Source organism: Catharus ustulatus, chromosome 2 (assembly GCF_009819885.2).
Source record: "Catharus ustulatus isolate bCatUst1 chromosome 2, bCatUst1.pri.v2, whole genome shotgun sequence".
NCBI lineage: Eukaryota > Metazoa > Chordata > Aves > Passeriformes > Turdidae > Catharus > Catharus ustulatus.
Genome location: NC_046222.1, coordinates 42,652,306 through 42,676,161, shown reverse-complemented (window position 1 = coordinate 42,676,161; position 23,856 = coordinate 42,652,306). Strand labels below are relative to the sequence as shown.

Sequence of the window (23,856 nt, the reverse complement as noted above, 5' to 3'; positions counted from 1 at the left end):
CAAGAGATGGTGATAGAATAGATACCTTTTATCACACTCTGTATTGTAACCTGCGGCGGCTTATAATCAGGTGCGGCTTATATACGGGCAAAGAATGAAAAGTTGCCAACACGTGGAGATGCGGCTTATAGTCAATGTGGTTTATAATTATGAAATTACTGTACATCAACATACCCCAGCATGGAAATACATTTTTAAAGTGACAATTATTTCTGCCAGAAGACAGTGGTTTAAATTTACAATCCAAATAACTACAAATTTCCTTGAAGACTGCCATCATGGGAAGGAACACTAAGGTACAGACAACCCTGTCTGGTCTGTACTGCTCTTGTGATAGAATCAAGACATTCGTAGAGCAGACAATGTGAAGCTATTTCAGACTCAATAAATGAACATTCTTACTATTTGCTCCATAATTAGTTTGCAAAGGTTTAATCCAATGCTTTTTTTAATCAAATACTATCATGATCTTTCATATTTTGAAGCATCTCCCAGGGAGCACAAGTTTCAGTGGTATCTTTATTTCCTGTGACAATTCCCTCCTTGAACTATGAGGGGAAAGGTATTTTGTCAATTTTTTTAAATTATTGAAAATAAGTGTGCTACTGCACATAAGGAAATCCAAATTTGCCAAAAAAATAATTATAGATCAGGATGAAAAAGTATGATAACAGCAAAAAGACAGAGATGAAAAATGGCAGTTTTAAAGCCTCTGCAAAGAAATTACACAAATGAATAAGCAAGAAAAATGACAAAATTAAGCCTTCCATGCCCAAATTTATCCTTCAAGGTCTATGTATTTTTCTCCAAATATGATCACATGTTTCACTACATGCTGGCAAGCAGAGAATTTCATCAGGGCACAGCTACTCAAATACATGTAACTAAAAGTAAAGAAACCCCAAGGGATCTCTATTTCATTTGAGTCAAGGCATTGTAAGCTCAAGAGTAAATTCAGTGGTAATTTTTTCTCTACATCATAATTATGAGCATTTTGGCTCTTCACAGTTTTAGGACATAGAGATGGTAGTAAGTGTTGCGAATCCCACCCCCAAATTCCCCCAACAATGAAGCCATCAGATATTCAGCAACAGTCTCCGTGTTTGACCTCCCCTGGTTTATAGGATTTGATTTGCTATAGCAGGCCATATACCAGGCATTTGGGTTTTGTCACACTATAAAGGTGAGACAAACCAGCAGAAGAGGTCAGTGATTCCACAGTAAGAATGGAACCTCCTGCCTGAGCATCATGCACGTGTGCCCCACGCTGCAGGCCAACATAAGAACCATAAAAGGCACCAAAGTAAGATCTGAGCTTAACTGAAGACCAAAGCTCTGCAAGACGTGTTCGCAGGACAGTAAAACAAGTATATACTATATGAGGCAACTTTAACTCAAGAGTATTTTCACTTTGCAAAACTTAATGAGCAAATATAGCAAAGGATTTTCTGAAGTATTTTTCTAAACATGTGTAAAGCATAAAGTGCAGGGCCGCTATTAAAAGTAAAAATCCTTTCCCCATTACAGAAACAAAGCTCCATCAGGGTAAGCCAGTTACAAACAGTATCATATTCGAGAATTCTTTGCTATAAAAAGTAGCTATCATGTCACAAATATTTAAACATACAAGTACAAGCCTTGTACAAAAGTAAAAACAATTCTTTGAGCCAATACCTTTACACTTTCCACTCCACTACTTTTCAATGGAGGTCTACACATAAAGCTACATGTTTATATACAAATTAAGATTTGCAAGAAAGTTCAGGTTATCTAGAATTCCCAGATTTACTGTCAGCACTTGTCAAACACAGTAATTGGAGAGATCACCTGAAGACATGCAATGTTACACATTTTAAATAAATACAATTACTTGACTTTATATGAGTAAATTGCCATGCCCTACTCATGCAGAACCTCACAAAGCAAAAACAAGTAGAAATTCAAAATAGATCAAGCAAGTGCAAAACACTTCAGAGAGTCCTGAAAAATTTTTAAAGTTCATAATGGCTGTCTAACCCACAGCACATTTTTAAAAACAAAACAAAAACAAACCCACATCAAAGAATAATTCCATTACCACCATTACACTTTTAATGCTTTATTAAAAATACAGTTGCATATCTACTCTGTGTTAGTGTGCTACTCTATTTACAAAAGTAGTACAGATTTTGAAAATACATTTGGAAAACTTCCTATCTTGTGCAGCATGAATTCTTCAACATGGCAGAGATGTGGTAGAAAAAGCTCATTCTAGACTCTACTATTCTACAGCACCTCTTCTGAAACACAGCATCTTGGCTTGCCAGCAAAAACATTTAAAATCATCTAAATAATTTCTTCCATTTTCTTAGGAACATGAGAAGGATCTCTCAAGCAGTCATGTGCTTGCACAAAGCATTTTATCAAAATAGTCTACAAATGACTAACTCTTTTCTTGTCTCTCCTCTTTCTTCTACAGCTCTGTGAAGGGGTAGAGGCTTTTGGGACGAGTCACAACAAATACATAATTTCTCCTATGTTTTCACAGAATAATGAGATAGGGGTTTAGATAAGTGATCATTAAGAAATGCTGCATCTCTATGCCACACTACAAAATGGGGTTTTATATTATCATACCTGTCAAAGAGAAATCAGCCTCTCTTTTCACCTGATGGAGCCACAGGCAAAGCAGTGGAGCTGAGCTCTACAGCTACAGAACTCAGTAGGGTGTGGAAAACAATATTCAATACACAAATTCTGTCTAACAGGTTCGAAGTGATCTTAAAGTGTTGCTGGAGACCTACTTCAAAAAAAATAGCAGCTTGAATTGGCCCCTATTGAAAAGCTACAGCATACCATAGAAGTTCATTTAATTCAATTAATCTTTACCACAACTAAATTGACCATTAACCTTTGATTTGAACAGATCTGGCTTTGCCAGAGTTGACTGATAACCTATCACATATCAGAGGAAGAACAGCTCTAAAAAACATGGAATATTCAGAAACAGTTAAGTTCAAAGATGGATTCTGATGCAATCAGATTACAATCCTCTCTTGCTCTCCCTCCCCCATCCCACTAGAAAGAGTTGTGATATAAAGGTACTATGAGTACAAATCTTTCGTTCTAAGATAAGAATTGCTGATTCAAGCTCAAGTTTTTTGAACAGCTAAATAACAAGACAACATAGGAAACAACCACTGAGAAATGTACATTGTTTGCAGCAATGTTAAGCTGCAAAAGTAATATTCAATCATAGCATTCCATAAACAAAGGAATTAGAAGCAATTATGACTACAATTCAGGCTTGCCAATACCCAATTCTTCAGAGGCCCATCCATACTTTAAGTGAAGGAAAAAATCCTGATATTTTAATCCTCCCAGCTGTAAAAACCATATTTGTGTGTGGCTCTGTATGAGTGCTGAAACAGAGGAAGTAAATGCAAAAGCAATATATTCAGAATGCAACTGAGAATCATTAATACTGTTTTTCTGATTTTCAAAGTTTTGTGCATTTGTTGCCTGAATAGTGAAAAAGTTCAGGAAAAATATCACCAAATACTTCAGCAGATGTTAGGTTTGCCATAATTGCTTAATGAATTTACGCCTACAAAGGGATCAAAATGTTCCTGTACTTAAAACCCTAAACTCTACTAAGCATTTTGATTTCAGAAAGTACAAGTCCTTTATTTTACTTGCTTAAACCTGAAGATGAATATGCCAAAGCTGAGTTGATCAAACTGCTATCTGGTTTTGAAAATAAGATCCTATTTTTCAAGAGGTATGCTAGCCTGACAACTCTGAAATATTAAGCCATTTTACTAGAAGTGTATTATATGCATCAACAGTACATACTCATTATTTTCAAAACAATTCTATAAAGCAACACTCTAGTCTTTAGATTGTCTCCCCACAGGCATTCATACTTCTGCTGGGATGGCCAAATCCAGAAAAAATGAAATCACAAAGAAGGGGGAAATGGGTATGTTGAAGGCATGGAATGAGGACAATAAAGTAGAATACACTTTCGAGAATCCAGAAGATCAAAATATCAATGAGAGACACAAAAGCTACTTCATCTTACTCTGTGAATACCATGGACTTGTCCATGCATCTACTCAGCTGTTCAGATCAAATTTTGACTCACCTTAACTCCTTAGCAGAATGCACCAGGACAACAAAGCTGTTGCTGTCCATTGCCTGCCTCAACCTCTTTCTGCGCACAGGAGGAGCTCCAAGGCAAGCAGTATCTGAGACACCACAGTCTGCAGTCCAACACAGTAAAATGAACTAACATGAATTTTAGCATCTGCTAGTACTGTTAGTACCTGTTAGTACACCAGGATGCAAACTACAGGGACTTGGGAGAGCTCCTACTGTCAGCTACTCCTGACACAGAAGAAAGGTAGGACAAACAGAAATGGCAGTAACTGCATCAGCCACCCCAATTCAGTTTTTACATTTGAATACTCATGTTAAGATCAACAGAGGATGGAGCATGCAAATTTCAACAACCTTCCGGTAGGTATCCAAGAGAAAAAGAAACAACAAGGACAGTGTTGTTGAACTTATTTTACCTTTTCCTTCTGAACAGATAAAAATGTACTGCACCATTATTTTGTTTCCTGATTTGTCATCTTCAGTTGCCCTTCCAAAGCAAGGACAAGAGCTCTGGGCTCGACCAACAGAATGCCAACCTTCACTTTCTGGGGCAGATGTTGTTTTGTACCCTTGATAGGATTTGAGCACTACCATAAAATGACTCATTTCTTGAAGTCAAGAAACAATAGAGTTCCGGAAACAGGTGGCATTAGTTTAAACTGTCAAATATGCAACAGGGATTAAAAAAAATAATGGCAGGAACAGAATCAACAGATTTGAAACAAATACTTCAGGCATTTCACACCCTGATTCTGCTGAGTTCCTCCCATAAACTGTTACCACTAAACTTCTGTAGATAAAAATAATCCAATACAAGTACCAAATAACCCTGTCCTGTGACAGGGTTTGTCCTTAAGCAAAGTTGCTTTGAAAGTAATCTAAAAAGTTAAATCTTAAAATTCATTCTTTCAGGTGGAGGAAAAAGAGCTGGTAAATCTAAGCAGGTAATTACTGTGGAAAAACAGCATGCAATCTTTCTATGCAAATTCACTCTCCATTGTAAATAGCTTTCTAGTCTAATTCAGGACTCAACTTTTCCCCACCCATCTAAAATAAAACCACCTTTTGTAAATACGCTTTTCTCTAATTTGCTCCACAAGGTCAACAAACTCAAGCACTAGAATAGTTGTTGGGATGATGCCTACACTAAAAAAATCCACCCCCAGAACTCTGACCTCAAGGTGGTGGCGAGATCATTTTCTTTCTTTGCTTTGGATAAGGCAGTAGCACACCTGAGATGCTGGAAGTAATTTTAGACTTACTTGGAATTTGGTAATTCCATTTGAAAGCCTGGTTACAAATAGGAATTCAGTGCAAAGTAGGTATAATATTAACCCCAAAAATAACTTTCTTGAACATGAAAGCTTAACCTCAAGTAATTAAGGAGATGACCTGTAAGATATCCAAGTGACTCAGACTGTAGGTGGCTTGACTGCATTTAATACATAATTCAGGAAGAGTCAAGCAAATTCAAGAAGCCATTACACACCACAAGTAAAAGTGGCTTGAAATGACGAGTAACCTGACATCTACCTTCTCAGACTCCTGATGAGCCTCCAAAAGACAGTGTCCTAACCTGGAGACTGCCAAGTCTATAGCCTGATTGTCAAGATTTGTCTCTATACAATGTAGGTTTGTGTAAAGCTCCTATGCTTTTTTTGTCGTTGTTTTAAATTCATTATTTGAATACAGCATTGCATCCACAGTATGTACTATTAAAAATGGAATTTGGTACCTCTTTAAAGTCAATTAAACTTTTACACTGTTACAAAAGATGGGGAAGAAAGGAAATGTCATTAGTTTTTCCCCTGTTTAGGGTGCAGTTCAATATAAAAATTTTCCAGTACAGATTTATTTGCTGCTCTGAATTACAGGATGCTTGTCCTCTAACAAGCTTTCCAGGAGGGTAGAGCAAATGCTAACTGAAAAGCATTGTGCATGTGGATGCCCAGTACAAGAAAAAATGAAGATGAAGCTTCTGGCTTCACTGCTCAACTAAAACAAGAAGCAAAACACAGCAGTGGACTCTTAACAAACAGCTACTATTAGCATTCTGCATTTCTTTGGCTTTTAGTTTGGCTTTTAGTTCTTTCTCTCTATTACATTTGAGAAGATTTTTCAAATTTCAGCTTGAAACAAACTTCTGTAAACAACGTAACTGCCAGGTATGAGCTAACAGTTCTGTAGATGGTTAATTGCAAGCAATTTAATAATCCTATGAACGACTTGAGATGTGAGTCAGCAAAGATCATGAGCCCCAACTGCTAGCAGCAAGAGAAGAATTCAGTGCCCACAAGAAAAGATACCACATTTTAGAACTTTTGACCTATTCCTTGTGGCTCAATTAACAATGATTGTACAAGTCATCATAATCCTATTACATTCTTAAATCAAGCATCTGATGCTACCTGAAACATCATAATATAATTCTCTTCAGGGAAGAAAATCCCAAACTTCAAAACCAGCAGTCATGGAGTGAAAGGACATGCACTTTTCACATATTAGCATGTGTGAGCAGCACATGCTAATAAAATACAGATACTAAAATATTGAATGCCAGAATATGAGAATGTATTTATTTGTCTTTTTTTTTTCATTCTGAAGAGCATGGTCTTATACTGCAGATATTAGATGTCACTGATACATACTTAGCCACAATACAAAATATAAAAAAACTTGTTAAAGGCATAAGAAAGAATCCCATTGAGTTAATAATGTTTATTATTTTAATCTCTAGCAACCATAAACCAGATAACACAAACAGAATAACAGAGGATTGAAACAGGGAAATTACTAGGGAAAGAGTCAGGTGATACAAGTTGGATAATACCAGGAGGAACTGAGCAAACTTTCTCCTTGCAAAATTTGTGCGTGCAGTGCATACTGAGGAAAAAGACATACGATCATTAGAAACATAGTTTTTGCAGCTGCCCTACCCATGAAAAGTTCTATGTTACCTATAAGTTTGAAACATGTCAAAATCATGCATCCATTTTACACAAAACTTCAACTGGGCAAGACAAACGACTGACCTCCTTTACTGTCAATACTAAGTACAGTAATTTCACGACTATAAGGCGCACCCTTTTGACTAAAATTTTTCCCCGAACCCGGGAGTGTGCCTTATAGTCCGGTGCGCCTTATATGATGTACAAAGTTGCAACATTTGCCACCCTGGAAGTGAGAGCCATGAAGGGGGTGGCACCGCGGGAGCGCTGAGTAGCGATGGGGGAGCAGCCCCAGGCACCAGGAGCAGCGTGGGCAGGGAGGCGTTACTACTTCGTTACTTTGTTGTGCATGGCGGCCTGAGTCGAGGGGCCACAGCTGATAGGGGCCGGTGGGGTTGCAGTGCTGGGGGCAGTGGGACCACAGCTGATAGGGGCAGGTGCAGCCCGCAGGGCTATTGCCAGCATGGGCCATTGGGGCCACAGCCGACAGGGGCCGGCGGGGCTGCGGTGCACCAAGCCAAGTGAGGGACGGGCAACAGGGCAGCTGGGCTGCCAAGCCGAGCAAGGGATGGGTGGCAGGGCTGCTCTGCGGAGTCATGAGGGGGAACAGCATGGCGGCACAACAGAGCCGCGAGGGGGAATGGCATGGCAGGAGCGTCGAGCTGAGTGAGGGACAGGCGGTAGGAGTGCCAAGCCGAGCGAGGGACGGGTGGCATGGCAGTGGCGCCGCCGAGCCCAGTGAGGGACAGGTGGTACGGCAGGAGTGCCGAGCCGAGCGAGGGAACGGCACGGCTGCTCCACGGAGCCGCGAGGGGGAGCAGCACCGTGGCAGCACGGAGCCGCAAGGGAGAAGCAGCCCCACGGCCGCGCCAAGCCGCGCCAGCCGGCACTGGGGGCGGGTGGGAGTGCCAGGGTCCACTGCACGGGGAGGGTGGCTGGGGCTGCCTTTTAAAGTTTACGCCGATCTGTGAAAAATGTTTCCAAATTGAGCACCTGCCAGTGAACTCCACGATTGCAGGTTTCCATTACTGATTCGTTACTTTGTTGCGCGTGGCACGGATCTTCGCGGCAAAAAAAAAGTGCGTCTTAAGTGGTGTGCCTTATATGATCTACAAAGTTGCAAAGTTTGCCGACTCCTGGGGAGTGCGCCTTATAGTCTGGTACGCCTTATGGTCGTGAAATTACTGTATTTAATTTTTTTGCAAAATATTTACAAAGAGGGCTGAGAGCAGGCTAATATGTCTAAAAAGCAAATGGCAAAGTGTTATCAAGTGTTGGTATTTCTGAGGAAAAGAGTTGTTAGATTAGGAAAGCAACACCCTCTTCTCAGAGTAAGGGCAAGTTACATCAAACCTTCATTACTATGGCTTTTTATTATTATTAATTTGCTGCCAATCATCTTGCTATTTTTGCATTGAAAATGCCATCTTCTACAAAACTTTCTGTTGCACAAAAAAGCAATTATAGCTTTGCTGAATCACATGCAACTGGAGCTAATAACCATGTTCTGCCATCAAACAGTACAGCCCATGCATTGCTGCAGATCACATGCTTCCACAAGCATTCCAAACCGGAGGAAGAGACAAAACCAGCAATTGTTGCTAGTTGTTTTATTTTTTAATGAGAACAACTAGTAAAGATGGGGACCACTGTTTCCCAAATTGAATTTGCTGGCAAAAAGATTAAAAATGAAAAGATTTTTATAGCTTGAATCCTTTGATGTTCACAGTTAAAAAACCAACCAAAACCATAAGAGCTGTAGATGATTTGAGGAACAAGGCAGTCTGCTTACCCAAGAAAGTCAGACAAATTCCTTACAACTTGTGCATAAAATGACTCTGAACTAGGCATGGTATATCTGAAAGTGACTATGAAGTAACTTGCAGCAACATGAAAAAACTACCTAAAATACAGCCAAAGACGTGAAAAAGACTTTTTTTGTCAAACGAAAACACTCGTTCTGTACAAGAATTAAATTCTTGTAAATAAAAGATTACAAATCATCAAAATTAGAAGTCAAAGACAGGAATTAAAGCAAAACAAACCAACCCAAACAAATAAATCATTTGATTAAATAAGAGATGGATTAAAATAAGTATGAAGAACACCACCATAATTCTGTTTATGTGCAGTGTGTCACAAAGCTTAACTACAATTAATTCTTACATGTTTTATGTAATGGAATTATTGTAATAGATAAGTTATATTTAAAGAGCAACTAAAAATGCACAGGTTATCGGAAATGTAAATCAAACTGCTCTTAGTAGATATCAGACTGGAAAAAGAAAATAAGAAAAAAAACCGTTGTGTTTAGTTACTAAAGAAAGACCCTCAACTCCAGTACTGCCTCAAAATATGTTAATGGAGCTATCAACTCAATTCCAAATATTTTCATTGGTAAGAAAAAAAAAAGAAAAAAAAAATCAAAAAAATTGAATCACATTTGATGCTGACAGAATCAGAACTTTTTTTTTAAATACTCACATCCTGACAGAAGAAGTCTTGTTCAGAAGTGAATTCCCAGTGCTAAGTTGTATTAGGATAGATTTTCAATGCTAAGCTTGAAATAGAAATGTAGTCCTTACAATAAGCCCCTATGCATATGGTAGGGCTTTACAGATGTTATCAAATCAGAATATCACTGCAGACTGAAAAAGAACTTCTCACTGGCATGCACAGTTGTAGGCATTTTTAGAAAAAGGAGGTGAAGGCAGAAGGAGGTACAGAGAAGGATTCATCTATACAAAGCTGTCTTTGATGATAAGCAAACATCTATCTTGTTGGGGCATGTTAAAGATATGGATAAATTCTAGGTCACTGCTCTAGGGAGATCAAAAATTGAGCCTTACCCTACAACAGCACACAGTATCATTCAAGCTCTGGTAGACTTGAATTTGATTCCTGTCTGTTTACCTTTTACTCTTAGAAGTTTCTTTGATGTACATGACAATCCATCAGGCAATTGGTCCTTTAGAAGCTAGAAATCCCTTCTTTGAAGCTTCAAGTGAAATAAATCAGTTGTCAAGCTTCATGAACTGTGTTTTTTCCCTAAATAGTTTTAAATGCCTGTTTAATGTCCAAACAATAAAATGTCTTTTCTTTTCTATGTTTAGGTTACAAGTAAAATGAATGTTGTCTTTGTTCTCAGTCACCTGATTTTAAATGCAAAACCATATGTCTTGGAAAAAAAGTTATTGACCAAATCTAAGACATATAGCTGAGATACTGCAGATCTATTTTAAAAACATATATATACAATTTTAACAGTCAAGAAATAATACGCAGCATGCCAAAGAGTACATGCACACCATGCCTCTTTCCAAGCTGGACACACCTGAAGAATGTATGCAGATTTACACCTGAGTAGCAGCAGCTCAGTGATTTCATTCCCCTATTTTTAACTGTCAGTGAAATTAAAAACCTCCCCTCCCATTCCCTGCCAGAAGTTAGTGAAAGATTGTGACCAAATACCAGTCATCCTTGATGACAGTTTTCTGACTACCACAATGTTGTAGGGTGACAATGAGGCAAACCTTGTGAGAGAAAACAAGCAGTTCAGACCTTCTGTCCAATGACTCAGCCAGGAAAAGAAAAAATTGAAGGAAGAGGAGACTTGAAAATAGAACATACTAATAGATACACTTAGAAAAGACTAAATCCGAGTTTCCTCTCTGCTTTACATAGAACTTCTTAAAAAAATACCAACAAGTCCTACATTCCCTCTTGTACTGCCAAATTATTTATTTTTAGAAGCCACTACTCTTCAAGAACCATCTTACTTCCTCTCAGATGTTTTAGGAGACACATGGGGGCCATGTGGTATGTAAGACTTATGATACTGAATTTAGCCTTTCTGAAGATGGATTATAATCCAAATTTCTTACCAGTGGGGGTTAAAGCACTCCAGCTGCTGTGCTACTGTGCAAAAGCCTTACAACTGCAGCAATGCCTTGCAGTAAAGAGTGGATGAATTTCTGAACCCTGGAAACATTTCCAGGATTAGTCTGCTGAGGGAAGAGTATTTTGATGACATTAAAGAGGCTTACATTCAAGACAAGTTGAGCTGTTCAGTTCTGCAAATGCAGGATTTCTGCATGTGTACAGACAGAGCAATAGGCAGCTAGTAAATTTTACTGGCAAAAGTTAAGAAAACCACATACTTAGGAATGCACAAGTTGTAATGAAGATATTCTCTTTTTTAGACCTTTAAATACTCCCTGTGTCTTACCAGGCACTTAGGTGTTTTTTGTAGACTGATGTTACATCACAGACAACTCGTATACTTTTTAGTAACCCACTGAAAACTTATTGAAACATAAAAGTAGCAGCAGAATTTAGTGGATTCACAGTCGACTTAGCTGACAAAAAGTAGCATTGTATACTTTCTGCTACATCTGCTACAATCAAGCTATGCCATGAACACATAGTTTTTTGACACTTATTTTTAAAGTCTGGCATGGCTTCTATTAATTGAATTTTTTCTATTTTTGTGACATGAACTATTAAAAAAGAACTGTGAACTGCCCCACTTGTATTTCTGATAACATTCTATAAGAAATTATTAAAATGTTACTGACAGCAAAGCAAAGGGAGTACTTACCAATATTAATTTCATCATCAGTTTCAGCATCTCCAATACACTCAAACTGAAAATCTTGTAAAGACTGTGAAAACTTTTGTACTGCCATGGATAAATCTAGAATTCAAGAAAAAAACATAAATCATAATTACTCCACTAGAACTACACTGGAGAAAGGTATCATGCATTTCTGCATTAAGTATTTTCTGTTGACGAAGTTTCCGTTCCAGTATCATTTTTGGACATTAACTTCATTTTAAAATCACCATCAGTATTTCAAAATCAAATACCTGAGATATCCTAGACACCTAAGAAACAAGCTGAGGCTGATGCAAGATTTCAAACATTAATACATGTATCATTAATACATTAATACATTGACAATTAAGAACTTTTTTACATCTTGAAAAACAAGAAATTAGAATTAGAAATTATGGTCTAGTGATAAATCGCTCATGTAAGTAGTCTTTATAATATTGTAATATTAGTTCACAAATTAAAATAAAGCTCATGACAGTTTTTTCCATTACCATTATTAAAATAATTACATTCTAATTATTCTCATACACCACACTGTATAATGTTTCAGTGCAAAATCATTATAAAAGGAAATGGAAGAGAAAAGAAAAAAATGCAAGTGCCACCAAATCAGCATGGCAATCCATGGATTATGAGCACTATTTTCAATGAATTTCACAAAGCAATCCAACTTGATAGTGCAGAATTTCATTATAAAATTACATTTAAAAATTACAGAATCTCAAGCACATAAATCTGTTCTTTTCTTTTCTTTTTTTAAGAAACATTAATGGCAAATGGAGAGATTAATGTGCTAATGAATGGACTTGGTCAAGACTTAAAAACACCACCAGTCCAGATGAGCCCAGAAAACCAACAACAATATTCTGCATCATGAAGGCAGCATCTATGGAATCTATTTTGATGCCAGGAAAATTAACAATTAAGATTCTGGTATCTGCTAAATCTAAGGAAAATTCATGGTAAAGATAATTTATGAATGAAAGCAAAGATTAATTCTGTTTCAAAAGCATCACATATCTGTCTCCACCCTTGGGGATGGTGGAAAGCTGTCTGGACGTGGTCCTGGGCAACCGGCCCTGCTTGAGCCAGGCAGCTTGACCAGATGACTTCCATGGGTCCCTCCCAACCTCAGTCATTTTGTGATTCTGTGATTTCTTTACTCTCTGTTACCATAAAGCCATAAATACTCATTCACTCAATGCTGGATACAAAATTAAAAAGGTTAATCTTCTTCCAGACAGGTATAAAACCTAACATATAAATATACAAATTGGTCTAATATCCTAAACCAACACACAAACAACTCCCATACACACAAATCATCATTTAAATTTGAATGATCTCCAACAGTTAGAACCATTCCTCTATCCTAAATAAGAATTGAAAACTGATTGAAACAAAGATTTCAAACACCCCCAAACAAAAATCCACAAAATAAGATGACTGTTTTTTAAAAATTTTAACTAAAGCTAATCACTATCAAGCAAGAGAATCCCTTCCTGGATTTTGCACTGCTCAGAATTTACTCAATGCCTATTTCATACCCCGGATTACTCATATATTATGCCAATCAGCAAATCAGACACAGTTTATATATTTTGAACCCGAAGGAGGTATGTTTAACCTAGCTCAGAAATAGTGGGTGTGAAGAATTAAGGAGCTTATTAGATAACTTGATAAAGTCATGCAGCAAGATACCATTTGGAGATATCTGCCTCTATATGAGGCCTTTCCTAATACCTCGAGAGTATTAGACAGTACCATAATAAGATTAAAGCTGTTCAATGTAGTTAAGAGTAAAATGAAGTTCCAAGGTCAGATGTTTCCTGTAACACTCATTTACAAGTTCTGTACAAAGTTAATCTAACCTGAAAAGATAAAAAAATATTATTCTACAGAAATTTCCAGCTGACTTGGATAGCTTCCTAAAGGCTGAATTAGGAGTTGCTCTGTAAATATCTGACATTGCAGTTGAATCACCAACATTGGACCATGAGGTACTACTTGATTGTATTTATCACTTTCTTAAGAGCATCATCACTTCAATTGATTATAAAATTATAAAACCAGTCACAGAAAGGAGGAGCTGTGCAGTAAGCTCATCTTTTCTAAAAGATACCAAGATTCAAAACTGAATTAAAACCGATTTAAGAGCAACTGTCTCCAATCAAGAAGAGGCAAATGATGGACAAAAAAAATGAAAAGAGAAGACAGAACAGTGACCTCTCCCAGTTTTATAAGATGTAATTTGTCACTGTATATCCCAAAGTCTTAATGTCACTGAGCATCCTCGATGCATACTGCTGTTTCTAGAAGGAAGGCAATCACCACATAAACCACCTTTTTAGAAACTGAGGCATTATTCAGAGATGCTCTTATTCAGCAAGTACATTGCAAAGTCATGTCCCTCCTTCCATTGAATCCACATGAACTAGGACATTCACATAGGGCAGAAATTTTCCCTCAAGCAGTGACAACTGATCTTCTAAGTTACTATAAAAAGCTCACCAGCTTCATTGACTGGTAGTAGGAGTCTATCATCCAGGGAAGGATGGCTGCTTGAAAGTCTAAATGAGCTCATAACTGTTGTTGCCCCTGCTTTTCTGCAGGCACTCAAATGAAGTAATCTCTCTGTGTGCTAGAAAAGAGTGAAAAATGTAACCTGATAACCCTCATTTGCCAGAGGGGCAGCTCTGTTAATAGGCATTTTCTGAGAGTACTCACATCTAGTATTTGTTCCCTGCTTTCTTCAATTCCAAAGAAGGATTCAGTACCATTTTGCAGTGAGTCAACTGGCCAACAGGATTATTTTTTTTTTTTTTTGCAGAGTTGACAAAGGAAGTACTAAAGAAGCTACCACACTGTGACCGGAAATAATAAAAGGACAACTACAACAAAGCTTAACCAAAACAAAGTAATATAATACCAGTATTGCATATGGTATATACAATACCAACCATCAGTATCATAATGCTAATGAAAGAATAATAAAAGTCATCATCCATTCAGGAAAGTCTCTGAGGAATCATGAAATGCACTACTCTATTGCACTTCTCCCTGAAGTTTTATATATTTGATTAATCTATTTAACATATATTTAAAAATATATATATAAGAAAAAGAAAAAAAAATCCTCTGGATTATTCTAGAAGGCAGGTTTATTTAAGACTCACTTTCTTTGACATTTCCAAAGAGAAGTATGTAATATGAATTGTAATTGTAATATATTAACTTATTTTAGGTATCAGGGCCTTACAGTTGAATATAGGATGATAAAACTATGATCCAAACCCGTTGTATCACCAGAATTGTTCTTCCACTTTCTTGTCCTGGATTTTTTAAACAGATCATAAAATAATTTCTTATATAGAGTCTTGAGGAGAAGGAAAGAACAATACATTGCAACAGTGTGATGAAATGATGGATGCTGTTTCCCAAAGGATGAAAAAACAAGTGTATGCTTTGGCATGGCACAGCCTGTCACAACAAGAACAAAGTCCTACAGATAAGGACATTTGACAAGATTTCCACAAGTTGGTAAGCACAATGAATTTTTTTATTGGGCTAAGAAGGTTGTCATCTGTTTGGTTTTGCCAGTCTGGTATCTGGAAGAACAGCAGAAAGCCCAAACTTTTGATAGGGATCAATCAATCTCCAAAAGCAGAAACTTTGGAGCACTTGCAGAGGACTCATATCCCTACCCTAGCAGCATCCTGCAAGAAAGTGTTCTCAGCAAACACATCAAAGCCAAAGTCTTTTCACTTGTTTGCTTACAAAGATGACTTCATTAGCAAATGGAGTTCCAATAACCAATGTTCTTCCTGACTGATGTCAATCATCCTGGGAAAGGCTGGTATCATTCACTGGGTTAATAAAGAAAAACAGCAGTTGAAACCTAGTGAGAAGATTAAACATGCCTAAATGAACTTCTGAGCACCAGCTGGAATGCAGTAAATGGGACTTCAAACAACAGACACTCTGGCTAATACAGTAACAGCAACATATCTGGCCATCTGACACAAAGTTAGTTATTATACCATGGCTTCAAAGACAGCAGAAGCAAAGGGGTGATGATTGATCTAGCAGGATATTAGAGGCAATCCTTCAGTCAGCTGAATTTCAGGACAGCTGAAGACTGGAAAGGAGACCACATACAGTCACCTTTGGTGTTTCAAACCTTTGGGGTAGTATGAGTCCACTACTAGATATGAATAGATGCATTGTGGTGCTCTGCTTGATGAGATACCTCATTTGGTCATGCACTGATATACAAGTCTATTAAAACCAAGTTAGTCAGAAAAACTCAGCATTAAGACATTGTAATATGTGAATAAAACACAGCAGAAATTGAACAGTATTTCCAGAGTACTTGATAAAAAAGCATGCTAAAATGCAGAGAAACATTTATCTAGTTTGTTGACTTGTATTCCTCAGTACCTGAAAATTAGTCATTTTTATGGTTATTTTTAAATTGCTCTACAAATAGATTTATTTTCTTGATTTATTTCTTAAGCAACTCTCATTCTATAAACAATTAGTCAGGCTAAGTTATCTAAACACTTGAAAAAGCAGTTTTTACATGAGAGACATTATTATTATTGTGAAATAGCAGCGATGAGCATGATTCACAGTATTCTTACCACACTAAATGACAGAAGCAAGGAAGCATTTAAAAGTTCATAAAAGTGGTAAAAAGGGCTTTCAGTATTACAAATACAAATCCCTAAAACACTATTTATTCAGGAAAATGCTTGTGAGATACATGTCTCCTTAAATAGTTCATGACATGCTCTTGTACAGTGAAGATGAACAGGGAACTTCCTTGGCTTTGTTATTTTATGAGGGAATGAGCTTCAAGGATGCGAGCTATATCAACAGCCAGAAATAAGCTGGAGGAACAAGAACACCCCACTGAGAAGCACTGAACTTCAACAGCTTCTGTGTTTGCTACAGTCAATTTGCTTGTAAGTAGAACATGTCACAGTGGGATATCTTTTTCCACACCATAGACTGTAAACACAGAAGCTGGCAGTACAATTACATTTAGGCAATATGAATGATTAAGCAGTTAAAAGCAGTGATCATACAAGATTGCATATATCACTACTGTATTTCAAATTTCTTCCTAGCTTAAGGGTTTTCTCATTAAAACTTCCAGCTTCACAGTAGTAGGTTGTAATTCAGAGAAGGGCACCAAATGCATTTTCTTTGCAATTTTTGCCTTTCCACTCTTCAGTGCTCACTACTAATTTTAAAAGAAAAATAAATTATTATCAATGGTTTTAGGCAATTATCACATTTATAAAAATTTTCCTACTCATAGCATATATAGTAGAAGGTCAGCACAAATAATGGAACCTGAAATGGCTTACAAATCATCCCAAAAGCACCAATCTTGAGCCTAGGAATGTTGACACATATGCTGGAAATACAATTAACCCCTTCAGCTGCATATGAAAAGAATTCTGGAGGCTGCTGCCAGAACAGGTAATCCTAATTTAATAAAACATCACCACCATACCACGTCCAGATCATCTATAGTTAGAGAGCAATTTACAGTGCACATTAACATGCCTTGTAAATGCTGACAAAAAGATCTGTTTAGTCAGCTGATGCAGCTACTGACGTCTTTGGTTTCATGGTTTTCAATATTGGAGTCTTTTGCATGGAATATTTTCCATGGTATTTCTATATTTAGAAGTCTATTTGATGAAATTATTTACACACACTTGTTATTCTTTATTCTCAGCTGAGTTAATTTCTGGATCACATTAACTTTTCTGATTGTCTAAGAAAAAAGAAGACAAAAGGAAGAAAAAAACCCTCTACTCTTATGAGCGACCACATTTTATCCAAACTTCTGCAGAAGAATTTAATTTGGCAAAACACAGGCTGGCACAGTGTAGAGACTATGCAAGGGCGAATGGAGCTGGCCACTTGCCACAATGCTTTTTAAAGAGTCCACAAGAAAACACCACAAGGGAATAGAGAATCGAGTACCCACTGCCAGAGATTTTGCAGCTCTAAGGCCACTGCTCTGTACTGACACAGCCTTTCATTGTTGCTCTCAATAAACTCTTTATCCCTTTTATTGCCAGCTTCATCAGTGCATATTCTTCACCAACTTGCTATTCATGGAACAATAAGCAACTAAAACAAACAACTCTCTACCAACTCCCTACCCCTACAATCCCACATTACTTTTTTACCTTAGGCTCTAATTTCTTCCCACAATCTCCAGGGAAAGGACATCAGGAGAGTATGTCAACATGTAGCCCATGCATTGCCGCATTCCACTGGGGTTACATCAGGCACTGAAATTTTTCAGTGTCGTTCTCTTACTCATGAATATTTCCATGAGAAAAATGAACAATTTACTTTCCCATTCTAAAAAGTACTGAGAAATCCCCTTGATCAAATGCAACAAAATCCCCACTTTCATAACACTATGAGGCAAGATCTACTGGAAAGTCTGTATGTTCTATAAACTTAGCTATTCACACCAACATTGTTCAGTCACAACCTTCTTATTTTAGACACTTGTGGAGTACTTTGGATATTCTCAGTACTTCTCTACAATGAGGAACTAAGTCTAATACAGCTTTGAGGACACTCCAAGAAAACAACACTGATGTTTAATGATTTTATGCCACATTTGCATGCTTACTTGATAGAAAACATATTAAAACTTCCCTGAAAAAATAACAAAATAATATTATACAGTAAAAGACAATATTGAAAATATTCCATTCCTTTTTTCACTATTCCTCTCCTTACCCCCACTCACTTTGTCTGTAGATGTGGAAACCTAACCTTATTCACCTAATCAGCACAGAAAGAAATGAATGAAATTTTTTTTAGTATGCAAAAGCTGTAAAGTCTATAAAATGACTGGCTTGTTTTGACTTTGGCTAATTATAAATACTTTAAATAATACATATGTATGCCCTGAATGAGGAGGACACCATACTGTACATACTGCCCATCTGTTTCTCTGAAGTTAAAGCATGTATGTAACTTCATAGCTCTTTCTCATATTAAGTGATGCCATTTTGTTTCGACACTCTCACATTCTTGTATTTTATTTCTCATTACCTCATTCTTACAAAATCTTTTCTCAATACATTTAGTTTATAAGACTGTTTAAGAATACTGCTGCATTTGATTAGAAAACAAGCTGACTTTGCAGGGAATTACCATGGTCTAAACCTTTCAATCATCAAACCATATTCACAGAATTACACTTTACAAGTGACTAATGACATGATACAAGATAGAACAGAAAATTTTCCTTTGCCACCACTGCAATTTTTTACAGTCTTTTTCCACAAATATGGCTAGAATTTTCAGAGAGCATTTGGTTTCCTCTTACTTCTGAAATTGTAAAGATTGGATGAAGGGTATAACTTAGTACTATTTCTAGCATATTATTATATTTTTCCAGATTATATTCAACCAAAACATTTCTATAAAATGACAGTTTTGCAGATATACTTATTTTCATCCTGCATGCATTTTGACCAAGATCCACTGTAAAGGCTTGAAATATTCTAACACTCCAACACTTCTTCTGTCTTGGAGAAAAATAAATCTTTGAAAATAGGCATATTTCCCTGCCTTTTTTAACATTCTTAAATAATTGAGTATCATTACTAACTCATCTGCACTCTCAGTATTTTCCCTGTCTGTTGATAAAACTACTCCATAGTTCTCTATCAGGAAGGTCTCAAAGATTCCTAAATTTTCATCCCTGCAAACTTGCTTTGACCCTCAACATACTTTCTCTTGCTCCTTCTGGGGATTTCAAATGTTTTTTCATGATCTTCCACCACATTCTTCCCCCACCCCATGGATGTTTATTTCCCAGAACAGTGTCAGGCTTTTCCAGGGAGTTGGGTCCCCATTCCAGTATTCTCCCCCCAGACTCTTCCAATGAAACATGGTGTATCAGGCATGCTACATCATTTCTCACTCCTCCTGGCACATCCCAGTGACACTGAGCAGGCAGAGAAGCACCACAAAAAAGAGGACAAAGAAACTAAGAGCAGATGCTGCCAGAGGTTGAAAAAGCAGAGAGTGATTTCCTGTCTGTCAGCTAGGGACTTGCCAGAAAAAAACATGGGAATTCCCAGATTTCTAGAGCAATGTGAGGTATTGGTGCATCAAATGATCTTACAGTAGTACTTGATAAGACATTTTTCTCTGTTTATTCTTAATCTTATCATGCACTCAAAGAAATTTTAAAAAATACATGTGCCTATTTGCAGACAAAGAAATATACAATATAATATCAGAATACAATTAAAGCCTATGCTACAACACATTCTTAAGGAGTCAGAGCTGTGACTTCTGACCAAGATCAGTTCTGCCAGTTCAGTGCTGTGTACATGTAGAATAAGATGTAATGTCTCCACTACTACCCCTCCACAAATATCTATCCAGATGAAAAAATAAAAAATAGGATTATTTTTGTTATGAACAGGGAGCTCTAAGAAGCTGCTTCTATGCAACCAAGAATAAATCACTGCAGCAATTATCATGCAGATCCTCAGCTATAAAAAAATTCTGCAATATATCTTTTAATGTTTTATGTTCTATGACTTTTACATGAAGTAGATTCCCCTGTTATGTGAAGAGAGCTGCGCAAAGGAGGATCAGTCCCACTGGCCTGTGCTGGATGGCGGGGGAGGGATGAAAGGAATGAAAGCAGTTATCAAGGCATTTGTAAGTAGTGAGCTCTTGGAACAACATTAGAGTTGAGGGTCATGGGAAACAGAAGCATTGCTCACCCTTCTTCCTGGCAAAGTTTTCTGTGCTTGGGCAACAAAGTAAAATGTGTTGTAAGACCAGAAGGAGGAGAAGAGGGGAAAAAATTAAAATGTGTATATTTAGCTTATTTAAAAAAGAAGAAAATACTACCACTTGGCTTTAAAGGAAATGAAACACTTTCCATATGAAATTTTTTTGGGCTCTTAAAGCTCAGGAATACAATGTTTGATTAGATCCTTTTGATCAGACAAGTAATATCACAGTCACATGTACTTCAATACTGCACTTAACAGGGGTGGGGGTGTGACAGCTCTAACACACATACACAAACAGATGTAACATTTGTTTGGAGAGTCAGATATGGACTTCCACATATGGAGGGCAGAACTGAGGTTCCTAATCAAGCAGGGTTTTGTTCAGTGATGTTTAATGTCACTAAATGTCTTGACCAAATTTGGTCTAAAGGTAGATTTTTTCCATTCAATCTACCATACAGCCAGTGAACTACAACACACCACTACACTTTTCACTACTTAGAAAGAATGGATACTAAAAACAGCAGCTTCATACAGTAAACAAGCTTAACACACTAGTTTAAACTGTCCCCTACCTTTAAAATATGAAAGCAATTCACAAAATACAGAGATGAGAGTCATGAAAGCACTTAAATACCTTTTAAGGATATATTTTAGAGGGTTTAAATTAAATTACTTGCAGTATCATAAATTCAAAAAACTGTTACCAAAATACCTATATTCTGATCATGGAGGAAAAAATATCATCCAAATGAAATATGCTTCATTGACTAATGAAACACAACTACAAGTCAGTTTTCAGTTTCACCAGGTGAGCTCCTGCTTAAACAAGTCAGAATTAAGCATTCCCAAGGAGTTTGAGGTTAACTCCAATTTGCATGAAACTACTTCCTTAACAGATTTAGTTTTTGCATTTTACTTTTCAGATTTATTGCATTCAGCCAGACAGAATAAGAAATAACTCCTGTAAAAACCAGTATTCATATGATGTTTCATGTTTCTTTCTATGTATAAAGCTATTTCAAAGAACAGGATCTTTGTTTAAAAAAAAAAGAAAAAAAGAGACAGAGAGAAACAGCCCTCATATTCATTGTTGGATTTTTTACTTCTCAGTAAATAAGGAATTTGACTGGCTTTCAGCAGAAGTCTGTCTAGTTTTTCTTAAGTCAACTAACTTGTAAGAAGGACCAATTAGCCTTCTACATAGTTCATGTAACTTTTTTTTTTTCAAACTTTAATTCTCTGCAATTTTGTTCTACTTTCCTGTCACAAAAAGATTTAGGAACATATGAAGACATCCTCTTGTTATCTTCCTGGCAGAGTGATATCCTTTAATTAATAATCTTACTATCCATTAGTACTAGTGGTGTTTATATTATGGCATGTGTAATGAGTTCTGAACTAACTACTATCACGAACAAATGAGAACTTGTCATTAAAACAGATATAAAATAATTGGTTTGGTTTATTACTCTACACTCAGGCATGGTCAAGAAACATATTAAATATTAGCAACTATATGAAACTGGGGGAAAAGAGAAACATCATTAATGCAACTCCATCAAGCCAAGAGAGATCTGCACTTAAAAACTATACACAGAATTTGTCCCACTCCTTAACACTGTCTGTTGATATCAAAGGTATAGGGAATTGAGGCAAAGATAAATGTTAAGTAAACAGCAAGAATACCTTGTTTAAAGAAATGCATACACAGCAATCTGCCTGAAAGGGGTAACTGGGGAGCCACAAGAGTGCTACAAAATGACAAGCAGTACAGAAATGATGATTGTTTCCCAAGCGAAAACAAAAGGCTGTCTAATAGAGCAAGAAGCAAGCTCAAAACAAATCAAGAAGATGCTTTTTCTTAACATTTGTAGTTAAATAATGAATCTCACTGCAACCGGATACTTTGGATATTAAAAATTTATGTGGGCTCAAAAAAGGACTAGACAAGTTCACAGAAGAAAAAATCCACTGAGAGCTATTAAAGACATAACTAACCCCTTGCTCAGGAAAACTTCAAGCCCCAAACCACTGGAGGCAATGGAAGCCTCACTACATTCTGCCTGCTGTTTTTCTCTGCCTTAGACAGTCAGTGCCATGCGTGAGAGAAAAACAGAACCCACAACACTGCACTCACCCATATCTAGAGACAGGATGTAACACCAGGTAAGCTTTATGTCCAACCCTGAACAGTTATGCTTATGCTCTTCGCAGGAAGATTTGGACACATATTTTATAATTGCTTCAATGCCTCAAGACAGCATGAACTGATCACCACCACCTGCTAGTAGGTTACCACTCATGGTTGAGTTGATGCACCACCAGGAATAAGCCCTCTTTAGCCACCTACCCAGGGTCATCGGTTTGAGCAACAGGCAACAACAGGAGAAGGAGCAGACTTCACACTGAAAAAGTAAGGACCATAAAAATGTTCAATCTTCCCAGCTGAACAACAAGGAGATATTCTCCAGTTTATGAGCAATGACAGGTTGATGGAAGATGTATTATCTTCAACTGCTCCACAGCCAGAGGATGTGGGCCATTACACCTTTAGTTACAGTAATTTCACGATTACAAGCAGCACTGACTATAAGCCGCATCTCTGGGTGTCGGCAACATTTAATTCTTTGTCCATACACAAGCCGCACCTGATTATAAGACGCTCTGTCGTTCGCAGCAAGGACCCACATGCAACAGAGTTGTCAATTAGTAACAGAATCGCAGGATCGCAGGGTTTACTGGCTTGGTTCGGGCCTTGCGGGCACGGGGCTGCCGACGGGGTCAGGTGGCCCAGCTCGGTGGGGCTGCTCGGGGCCGGCCGCCACTGCCGCCGGGCTCGCTCTCCCTGGCCCGCAGCTGCCCTGCAGTGGCAGGCAGGGACAGAGCCTGTCGGCACCCATGGTAGCAGCGGGAGGAGGGAAAGGAGCCCCCCCGCTCCCATGGTGGCAGCGGCAGGCAGGGCGGGAGCCCCCCTGCCTCCCCCCTGGGCCACAGGGATGGTAGCACGGAGCCCCCGCCGCCCCCTTGAGCCATGGGGATGGCAGCACGGAGCCCTCACCTCCCTCCCCTGCCGCGCTGCCAGCACGGAGCCCGCCAGCACCCACCACGAAACAGAGTAACCAGTTTGTAACAACTGCGAAATGCTGGGTTTTACTGGCAGGTGCTCGGCTTGGCACCCTGGTTGGCACTTCTGGGGCTGGAAATTTCAGAAAATTTTTCACATATTAGCCGCTCCTGAGTGTAAGCCACATTTCTGGGGTGGGAGCAAAGTTTTAGTCAAAATGGTGCGGCTTATAACCATGAAATTACAGTAATTTCACGATTACAAGCTGCACGGAGT

General features: G+C 37.8%; 1 protein-coding gene across 1 annotated transcript in view; it reads right to left on the bottom strand.

Annotated features, from left to right (window-relative positions):
* The window catches only part of LOC116992838 (rho GTPase-activating protein 42), a 156,965-nt gene that overhangs the window by 112,173 nt on the left and 20,936 nt on the right, over window positions 1-23,856 (bottom strand). Inside the window, exon 2 of the mRNA XM_033052847.1 lies at window positions 11,689-11,784. Within this exon, the coding sequence (XP_032908738.1) occupies window positions 11,689-11,784 (96 nt within the window). The remainder of the gene's footprint in view (window positions 1-11,688; window positions 11,785-23,856) is intronic.